Source organism: Crinia signifera, chromosome 19 (assembly GCF_055691185.1).
Source record: "Crinia signifera chromosome 19, ASM5569118v1, whole genome shotgun sequence".
NCBI classification, from domain to species: Eukaryota; Metazoa; Chordata; class Amphibia; order Anura; family Myobatrachidae; genus Crinia; species Crinia signifera.
Genome location: NC_139226.1, coordinates 143285128 through 143296257, shown reverse-complemented (window position 1 = coordinate 143296257; position 11130 = coordinate 143285128). Strand labels below are relative to the sequence as shown.

Below are 11130 nucleotides of genomic sequence, written 5' to 3'. Positions count from 1 at the left end.
AAATATGTGAGAGGGTTTGTAAGGGCAGGTACATACAGATGTGTAATGTAAGTTATATTTGTAATTAGAGGTGAGGGGTAACGATTGATGTGTGAATGTGTGTGTTTTTGGGTTAAATAACACATAGGGCCTTATTTTGGTTCACTCTTTCTGACAAAATCCTTCTTAGATTGACAAAACCATGTGCACTGCAGGGGAGCATATGCAAAATGTGCTGAGAGAGTTAGATTTGGGTGGGGTTTTACTTCAAAGTGAGATCTATATTGAAGTGTAAAAATAAAGCAGCCAGTATTTTCCCTGCACAGAAACAAAATTACTCACCCAAATCTAATTCTCTCTGCACATGTTACATCTGCCCCCCTGCAGTGCACATGGTTTTGTCCATCTAAGAAGTATTTTGTCAGAAAGAGTGAACCAAAATAAGGCCCATAGTGAAAATGCATGAATGTTGAATGTTGTTAGATTAAAACATCACACATAACATCAGGGTAGGTATACATGTTAAAAAATCAGATCAAACTAATTATGGACATAATTTAGTACATATACACAAACACCTAACATAACTTGATTTAAAAGTAACAGCAATGTGGGGACACATAGATAGTGATTAAAATGTAACATTAGAACATAATAAATATACATGTAATGAGGGTTAAAATGTTGTTTTATTAGGGTCTTTATTAAGGTAGACAATTGAGTTAATAGAAAACAAAAATTGACTAACAATTAGAATAATTAATTAAATGTCATAATCATAGTTGACAGGCTAGATTAGCAGGTCCATATATGTGAAGGGTATGCCAGCGTGCACGGACGTACGCTCACTCTCACGAGCGGTGACATAAGCTGAGTTTTCCATTGAAAACAATAGCGACCCGCCCGTGCAAGCTGGCGTACGCTCAGATAGCCGCAAGAAGTCAGTGGGAAGACGGACGAGAGAAGTCCGTAAACGGTGGCGTACGCTCTGTTGTACGCCAGTTGTCGGAGTCTAAGGGGTGATCCGTCCGTGTACGTTGGCGTACGCTCAATTGTACGCCACTCCCCTTTGTCGGTGTTTGTGCCCGTACATATGCGGCTGTTTTGTGGGTGGACTTTACCTCAATGGCCGCGTACGGAGAGCGCACGTTGATATGGAACGTATGTACGTTTGGCCGCACCAACCAGAATAAACCCCTATGTTACATTGCATGCACCCGCGACCAACTTTTCATAATTATTCCTCGTGATGTCACTCAGCTTTGGTTTAAAAGTAACTGCTTGGCATAGAATGGAAAGTTATTAGCTGTATTTACCAGAAGACTTTGCTGAACATGCGTAGGGAGACCGTAAGGGAAAACAGACTAAACTGAAAGGTTCTCCCAATCTGCTGCTGTAAATTTAGCAAATTAGGAGCCAAGCAGTGGATGACTATCCCTGGACATTATTATACTGATAACTAAACCAATAACTTCACACAGAAACTGCCAACTATCAGTGCCTGTAATAAGACATCAGCCAGACGTAATCCCCTTTATTCCGCCATCACATATCGAACAGAATTGGCAATTTAATGTTGCATTTATTCTGTGTATAACTGTATTGTACTTGGAAAATGCGCCTTTAGAACATATTAATAACACTGTCCAGGCACCGACTGCCTTATGTATAAGACACTTCATGCAAGTACTATATTGTGTAATGCACCACCAGAGGCTACCATTACCAGTCACCCAGGACCAGTGTTCCCTCTAAGCTGTGCGCACGTGCGCGCGCACACACCTTGACGAGCGTGCGCACAGACATTACAACTGAGTGGACAAAGCAGCAGTGGTCCCTTTTTGCAGTTGTGGACTCAATTAATGTGTGTTTCACCCCTTAACTACATTGTGTACTGTATTTTGAATGTTTAATATCATTTTGAAGTAAAGTTAACACAAATGCTGAATGTCATTTTCCAGTTATATATAAGTGACGCACAAAAAAGGAAATTTCATTCCAAAGTTGCACAGCCAAAATCTTTAGCCGCACACAGCCTTCGTAAAATTAGAGGGAACATTGCCCAGGACGCCCAGTGTAAACTCGGCGCATACTGTATATTACATCTTGAGATTCAGCCAGTTCTGCAAGTGGTGTAAATGCGTCTTCCGCAGGCGGTGCAGCCACGTCCTGCTGTTAATGTTGAGGGTATGTTGTATGATCAGAGGTTTAGGATTTGCAGGTTTGCAGAGCACAGAGAAAGAGCTGAGTGTAATTACCCAAATAACAGTCACCATAATTTGTGATTACAAAATTCCTTATTTCACCTTTTTGTCCCCAGAAATCTACAAATAAAAAAATAATTTAAATAAATTTGCGTCCCTTCTGAAAGTACTTTATGAATAGCGGAGCGGGAAGACCATGGTGGACGCTGTAAATGGGGCACTGTTTGTAGTCACAAGGCCAATCCAACCAGGCGTACCGGACCCCGGAGATGTGGGGGCAGCCTTTAAACGAGACAGTGACCACTTTAGAAGAGGAGGCTATTAATGACGCTGACACCCGGAGCCAGACGTAACTTTCTTCATCCTTACTGTTGCTGCAAAGTACCTGCAGTAATCAGAAACAAGCGATTAGTAACTAATGATCAGTCGTGTTCCATTGTAGTACATCCATCATGGAAGAGTCATGTGATGTGGGTGGAGCAGTTTTATTTGTCACAGAGAAGGCTTAAGTCAGGTCCCGCAGTCTGACTCAATGTCTGTTATCAATAAAATGGAAGTGATCATTCTGCAGGACATGTTCTCCTGGATCCGTGTTCGGAGCAATTACAGGCATCATTATACATATGTCTCCCAAGTATAATATGGTTTTACTTCCCACCTACCTCAAAGATCTTGTCCGATGTGTGAGTTATTAAAAGGTCCTGGTCATAGGTTATATTCATGTACGAATAGTCGTAGTTGACATCGATGGTGACTGGGAATGGACCCTGGAAAGAGACGTCCTGCTCGCCATATGCAATAGCTCGAGCCCCTAGGAACAGCCTGTATGCTACGGTTTGCTTATCCCTCGGGTGAATGCTGGAGAGAGAATGAAGTCATTGCACATCTATATGACCCAGTCCAAAACATCAAAGAAAATGGGCAATAACACTTGGCATGTGTACAGTAGGTATTTGTGTAATAGCACGGCGACCGGCTAAGCTACGTTTTCAGCGTAGGCTAAGCTACGCTGTCAGCGTAGGCCAACGGCTGCCTAGCGTACTTAGTGTAGTGACTCCGCGGCTGCCTAACATACTTAGCGTAGTGACTCCGCGGCTGCCTAACATACTTAGCGTAGTGACTCCGCAGCAGCCCAACGGCTGCCTAACGTACTTAGCGTAGTGACTCCGCGGCAGCCCAACGGCTGCCTAACGTACTTAGCGTAGTGACTCCGCGGCAGCCCAACGGCTGCCTAGCGTACTTAACATAGTGACTCCACGGCAGCCCAACGGCTGCCTAACGTACTTAGCGTAGTGACTCCGCGGCAGCCCAACGGCTGCCTAACGTACTTAGTGTAGTGACTCCGCGGCAGCCCAACGGCTGCCTAACGTACTTAGCGTAGTGACTCCGCGGCAGCCCAACGGCTGCCTAGCGTACTTAACATAGTGACTCCACGGCAGCCCAACGGCTGCCTAACGTACTTAGCGTAGTGACTCCGCGGCAGCCCAACGGCTGCCTAACGTACTTAGGCTCTTATTCAGATCTGATCGCAGTACAAATTTGTTTGGAAAATGGGCAAAACCATGTGCACTGCAGGTGGGGCAGATGTAACATGTGCAGAGAGAGTAAAATTTGGGTGGGGTGTGTTGAAACATAAAATCTAAATTGCAGTGTAAAAATAATGCAGCCAGTATTTACCCTGCACAGAAACAAAATAACTCACGCAAATCTAACTCTCTCTGCACATGTTACATCTGCCCCACCTGCAGTGCACATGGTTTTGCCCATTTTCCAAACAAATTTGTACTGCGATCAGATCTGAATAAAGGCCTTAGTGTAGTGACTCCGCGGCAGCCCAACGGCTGCCTAACGTACTTAGCGTAGTGACTCCGCGGCAGCCCAACGGCTGCCTAGCGTACTTAGCGTAGTGACTCCGCGGCAGCCCAACGGCTGCCTAGCGTACTTAGTGTAGTGACTCCGCAGCAGCCCAACGGCTGCCTAGCGTACTTAGCGTAGTGACTCCGTGGCAGCCCAACGGCTGCCTAGCGTACTTAGCGCACTTAGCGTAGTGACTCCGTGGCAGCCCAACGGCTGCCTAGCGTACTTAGCGTAGTGACTCCGCGGCAGCCCAACGGCTGCCTAGCGTACTTAGTGTAGTGACTCCGCAGCAGCCCAACGGCTGCCTAACGTACTTAGCGTAGTGACTCCGCGGCAGCCCAACGGCTGCCTAGCGTACTTAGCGTAGTGACTCCGCGGCAGCCCAACGGCTGCCTAGCGTACTTAGCGTAGTGACTCCGCGGCAGCCCAACGGCTGCCTAGCGTACTTAGTGTAGTGACTCCGCAGCAGCCCAACGGCTGCCTAGCGTACTTAGCGTAGTGACTCCGCAGCAGCCCAACGGCTGCCTAGCGTACTTAGCGTAGTGACTCCGTGGCAGCCCAACGGCTGCCTAGCGTACTTAGCGCACTTAGCGTAGTGACTCCGCGGCAGCCCAACGGCTGCCTAACGTACTTAGCGTAGTGACTCCGCGGCAGCCCAACGGCTGCCTAAAGTACTTAGCGTAGTGACTCCGCGGCAGCCCAACGGCTGCCTAACGTACTTAGCGTAGTGACTCCGCGGCAGCCCAACGGCTGCCTAAAGTACTTAGCGTAGTGACTCCGAGGCAGCCCAGCGGCTGCCTAGCGTACTTGGCGTAGTGACTCCGAGGCAGCCCAACGGCTGCCTAGCGTACTTAGCGTAGTGAATCCGCGGCAGCCCAACGGCTGCCTAACGTACTTAGTGTAGTGACTCCGCGGCAGCCTGGCTCTGTCCCCGGTGTCCATGGCTCTGTCCCCGGCGCCCATGGCAAGCCTATTGAGTGCCTCCCACACAGCGCCGGTAACCGCCAGATCCCCTGTGCTGGCAGATGCCAGCGGAGAGGGGATCATGCAGGCGCCGGCGGAGAGTTGCTCCAGCTGTCTGAGACGCACTATCCACTTCGGTGTGGAGTCAATTTTATAAAGCGTGGCGAGCACAGCGAGCCCCGTGTGGGGACGCGGATTACTTTACATGTATTCCGCTTGCCGCACTTCAGGCTTGGTGACTCGCTGCGCCCATCAGGCTTCGGGCTGCCGTGGTTAGTGGGGGTGTTTCAGGAACACATATCTGACAGGGACGCTGACTACGCTAGCGGGAACACTATGCTACTTCTGACTGACTATGCAAACTACGCTGATTCTGACAGGGCCGCCACGCTAACTACGTAACGGGCGCCGTGCTATTACAATATATATATATATATATATATATATATATATATATATTAACAGAAACCAGGGAGGGGGGGCAGTAACATCCATCACCCCACATCGCAGACATTCGCCGGGTACTGCATAGATAATAAGAGCTGTCCTTTGCTGGGAATGATCTGTGATGGATCCCTCAAATACCCGGCGATCAGGGTTTCAGTGCATGTGGATGGGTTTCAGCTCAGTGCCTACACTGTACACTGTCCTGCTCACATTCGGATGTTATTGTTCTGCTGCTGCACAAGTAGGAGCGCTAGTGACATCATTATGCTCCACCCATGGTGCCCTCTGACAGAGGGGGCTGGGGTACAGCATACTTTACACCCCTCCCTTAATCTGTCTATGAACACACTCTCACTTTCTTAATCCCACGAGTTTCATGAGGGGCAGTGAGAGAAACAGGCTGCAGAGGCCCGGGGCTGCAGAGGCCCGAGGCTGCAGAGACCCGAGGCTGCAGCTAGGGTGAGGAGGCACGTCCGGAAGACCTTGTACAGATGGTAGTGCAGCTTTAATGGCATGACGTATAAATACACATTGTTATACATTTATATTTATATATTCCGCTAAGCTCACCTCTTATATGGAGACATCTCATCACAGAGGTCCATTGCCACAGCCATAAATGTATTTGGCATCATTGGGTTGGGGGCATAACCGTAGTCAGCAGTTTGATGCCATCTGATTACGGGATAGTTGTCTTTTAGTGACCCTTTAGTGTATGTGCTTAGCTGGAAAGAATGAATAGAGCAGAGTTACACCAAACAGCGGATTACTGGTTCTAATACTTTTACCATCATCACCAAGAGGAAACCTTAGAGGTAATGTGATTCAGAATGCTTATAATCATTGTGTGCTGCTGTGACAGTATACCCTGTACCCTGCTCTTACCACAGGCTGCTGTGACAGTATACTCTGTACCCTGCTCTACCACAGGCTGCTGTGACAGCATACCCTGTACCCTGCTCTTACCACAGGCTGCTGTGACAGCATACCCTGTACCCTGCTCATACCACAGGCTGCTGTGACAGTATACCCTGTACCCTGCTCTACCACAGGCTGCTGTGACAGCATACCCTGTACCCTGCTCTTACCACAGGCTGCTGTGACAGCATACCCTGTACCCTGCTCTTACCACAGGCTGCTGTGACAGTATACCCTGTACCCTGCTCTTACCACAGGCTGCTGTGACAGCATACCCTGTACCCTGCTCTTACCACAGGCTGCTGTGACAGTATACCCTGTACCCTGCTCTTACCACAGGCTGCTGTGACTACATACCCTGTACCCTGCTCTTACCACAGGCTGCTGTGACAGCATACCCTGTACCCTGCTCTTACCACAGGCTGCTGTGACAGCATACCCTGTACCCTGCTCTACCACAGGCTGCTGTGACAGCATACCCTGTACCCTGCTCTTACCACAGGCTGCTGTGACAGCATACCCTGTACCCTGCTCTTACCACAGGCTGCTGTGACAGCATATCCTGTACCCTGCTCTACCACAGGCTGCTGTGACAGTATACCCTGTACCCTGCTCTTACCACAGGCTGCTGTGACAGCATACCCTGTACCCTGCTCTAACCACAGGCTGCTGTGACAGCATACCCTGTACCCTGCTCTTACCACAGGCTGCTGTGACAGCATACCCTGTACCCTGCTCTTACCACAGGCTGCTGTGACAGCATACCCTGTACCCTGCTCTTACCACAGGCTGCTGTGACAGCATACCCTGTACCCTGCTCTTACCACAGGCTGCTGTGACAGCATACCCTGTACCCTGCTCTTACCACAGGCTGCTGTGACAGCATACCCTGCTCTTACCACAGGCTGCTGTGACAGCATACCCTGTACCCTGCTCTTACCACAGGCTGGTGTGACAGCATACCCTGTACCCTGCTCTTACCACAGGCTGCTGTGACAGCATACCCTGTACCCTGCTCTTACCACTGGCTGCTGTGACAGCATACCCTGTACCCTGCTCTTACCACAGGCTGCTGTGACAGCATACCCTGTACCCTGCTCTTACCACAGGCTGCTGTGACAGAATACCCTGTACCCTGCTCTTACCACAGGCTGCTGTGACAGCATACCCTGTACCCTGCTCTTACCACAGGCTGCTGTGACAGCATACCCTGTACCCTGCTCTTACCACAGGCTGCTGTGACAGTATACCCTGTACCCTGCTCTTACCACAGGCTGCTGTGACAGTATACCCTGTACCCTGCTCTTACCACAGGCTGCTGTGCAGGGTAACTCTTTACTTTGTAATAACATTCTCTGCGTTTCCTGGCTGTCACAGCCTATTTTACTCTCAGGACTATAGGTTTATTACCTGGACAAATCCGAAGGGGAAGTTGGGGTCAGTTTGCCCCATAGAGCCCTCGTGGAAGGAACGTCTCCAGTCCTTGATGAGATTGGGGAAGGTGCAGTTGTACAGGTTTCTGTTTATGCCGGTGTTTTGCTCCCCTGGAGGGATTACAGGAGTGGATACAACAGTATGTAGTACAATAACGATCTACCATACAGGGAGCGCCATCTGCAGGGGATCCTGCAATGTACAGGGTACTAGCTGCTACAGGGACACTACGCAGTGCAACACGGCTGCTTCAGGGGTCTACGCAGTGCAACATGGCTGCTTCAGAGGGCTGCGCAGTGCAACACAGCTGCTCCAGGGACGCTACGCAGTGCAACACGGCTGCTCCCGAGATGCTACGCAGTGCAACACGGCTGCTCCAGGGACGCTACGCAGTGCAACTTGGCTGATTCAGGGGGCTACGCAGTGCAACACGGCTGCTTCAAGGGACTACGCAGTGCAACACTGCTGCTTCTGGGGACTATGCAGCGCAACACGGCTGCTTCAGGGGGCTACACAGTGTAACACGGCTGCTTCAGCGAGCTACGCAGTGCAACACAGCTACTTTAGGGGCTAAGCAGTGCAATACAGCTGCTTCAGGGAGCTACGCAGTGCAACACAGCTGCTTCAGGGGGATATGCAGTGCAACGCGGCTGCTTCAGGGAGCTACGCAGTGCAACACAGGTGCTTCAGGGAGCTATGCAGTGCAACACAGCTGCTACAGGGAGCTACGAAGTGCAAGACAGCTGCTACGGGGGGGCTACGCAGTGCAGTACAGCTGATTCAGGGAGATACACAGTGCAAGACAGCTGCTACGGGGGGCTACGCAATGCAACATGTCTGCTTCAGGGGGCTACGCAGTACAGCACAGCTGCTACAGGGAGCTACCCAAGTGCAACACAGCTGATTCAGGTGGGTTGCTATGGATTTGGGGGCTGCGTAGTGGGTTGCAGGGGATTCCAGGGCTGTGCTATGGGTTGCAGGGGATTTGGGGTGCTGCACAGTGAGTTGCTGGGGATTTGGGGTGCTGCGCAGTGAGTTGCTGGGGATTTGGGGTGCTGCGCAGTGAGTTGCCGTGGATTTGGGGTGCTGCGCAGTGAGTTGCCGGGGATTTGGGGTGCTGCGCAGTGAGTTGCTGGGGATTTGGGGTGCTGCACAGTGGATTGCTGGGGATTCTGGATGCAGTACAACCATGTTGCGGAACCTCGTAATCATTCTTACCCTGATACCATATGGCTCCTTTAATGGTCATGTTGAGGAGGGGATGGATCATGGCGTTCCAGAGGACTGAGTAATCACAATGACCCCCTATCCAATCTGAGAACTCAGCACTGCCGAAATAATTCCACAGTCACTGACAGCACATTCAGCAAAGAAATATTTCATTACTGCGATTACACCTGCTCAGCTAATACACATCCCAACACACAGCCCAACACACAGCCCTAACACACAGCCCAACACGCAGCCCAACACACAGCCCAACACAGCCCAACACGCAGCCCCAACACACAGCCCCAACACACAGCCCAACACACAGCCTAACACGCAGCCCTAACACGCAGCCCAACACACAGCCTAACACACAGCTCAACACACAGCCCAACACAGAGAGAGTCAGCCTCTCCCCTTTATAGGCAGCACAGGACACCAGCAGCACAGGACACCAGCAGCACTAGGCAGCACGGGACACCAGCAGCACGGGACACCAGCAGCACAGGACACCAGCATCACTAGGCAGCACAGGACACCAACAGCACAGGACACCAGCAGCACAGGACACCAACAGCACTAGGCAGCACAGGACACCAGCAGCACTAGGCAGCACAGGACACCAGCAGCACTAGGCAGCACAGGGCACTAGGCAGCACAGGACACCAGCAGCACTAGGCAGCACAGGACACCAGCAGCACAGGACACCAGCAGCACTAAGCAGCACAGGACACCAGCAGCACTAGGCAGCACAGGACTGGACTTTACACCAGGTTGCCACCCCCACAGACCACCACAACTCACCAGAGAACCTCCACCCACTTCCCTCTCCAATGCCGGAGTGAAGATGGTATATAGAGTCTGGATCCTGCGAGTTTGATGGTGGGATGATGATATTTCGGGGTGACCAGAGACCTAAGCCTGGCCAGAATCCCAGAACAGTGCTCGGGTCTGTACTCGAATTGGGGGTGTTCGGGTTTATCCAAACCTGCTCACCCCGTCTACATCCTCTGGCATCATCTTATGCAGCCATGGCATCAGATAGGTATTACCATACTTGGCACTTGGTAATGGCACATGCGTATGGAATATACACAAATGGGGATTTCCAACCACGGGCACAAGATAGATCGAAGTGTCTGAGTCTTCTTGTGTTCTCCACAAAAGTTTCTCAACCATATAGGGAAATTTAGAAAAGAGATTGGTGATTAGATATGACCATCCCGAATCTTATAAAAAACTGGAGCAAAAAGATGAGTGTGTGATGAAAGACACCCCTGGAGGGAGAATAAATTAGCGTGCCGAGCGTGGCGAGCGCAGCGAGCCTGCAAGGGGGGGCGATCCACGTCCCCCCCTTGACGGGATTTCGGCGGTCGGGATTCCGGCTTCGGGATTTTGAACGCCGGGATCTCATATTGAATCCATACATATACCTCTAGTTCAGGGGTGAGGAACCTTTTTTGTGCCAAGGGCCATTTGTATGGGGAAAAAAATCCTTCGGGGGCCATATGTAAAAATTTCTCTTACAAATTGTCCTGCTGCAGCGATTTGACGCTCTGGCGGCTGCCACTGAATAGGACTGACAGTCTCCAGCTGCTGTTAATTAAGAGGAATCTCGCAAGAACTACCAACTTCTTGCGAGAATTCCCCTGTACTTGACTCCTGGCAAAGGGTGGGAGGGCCACTCAAACCGGCTACGGGGGCCGCATACGGCCCCAGGGCCTGAGGTTCCCCACCCCTGCTCTAGTTCAAAGAGGTATATTATGACTTATAATTAATTTGACACAATTTTTGTTATATTGTTTTATTATCACTACATCATTGGAGAGAAACATGGTCTCTTGACTGAAGTTGAGCCCCATTAAAAAGAACACGCTACGTGTACAAAGATACATCTTTCCACGTGAGTTGGGGTAGGCCAATACATCATTGGTCTCCATATGAAAAGTCTCTTTTGAATAAAGAAACCTTTATATATGTACCTTACTTGATTTCTTGGTGAGTAAGGTACGAACTAAACACTTCTCTCGATCTGATATTAAAGTCACGGGGTGTTTATTTTTGGATATACAGTGAACACAGTAGAAATCTATACATTGTATTTTTCCTTCACACGTCC

At 50.2% G+C, this 11130-nt stretch overlaps 1 protein-coding gene across 1 annotated transcript in view; it reads right to left on the bottom strand.

Annotated features, from left to right (window-relative positions):
• Positions 1-1498: 1498 nt before the first annotated feature.
• LOC146043132 (sialate O-acetylesterase-like) overlaps positions 1499-11130 on the bottom strand; it is a 55050-nt gene continuing 45418 nt past the window's right edge. The window contains exons 6-10 of the mRNA XM_083163571.1: positions 9021-9130; positions 7779-7912; positions 6021-6175; positions 2846-3041; positions 1499-2568 (exon numbers count right to left, since the gene is read on the bottom strand). Of these exons, the coding sequence (XP_083019697.1) occupies positions 2323-2568; positions 2846-3041; positions 6021-6175; positions 7779-7912; positions 9021-9130 (841 nt within the window). The 3' untranslated portion in view covers positions 1499-2322. The remainder of the gene's footprint in view (positions 2569-2845; positions 3042-6020; positions 6176-7778; positions 7913-9020; positions 9131-11130) is intronic.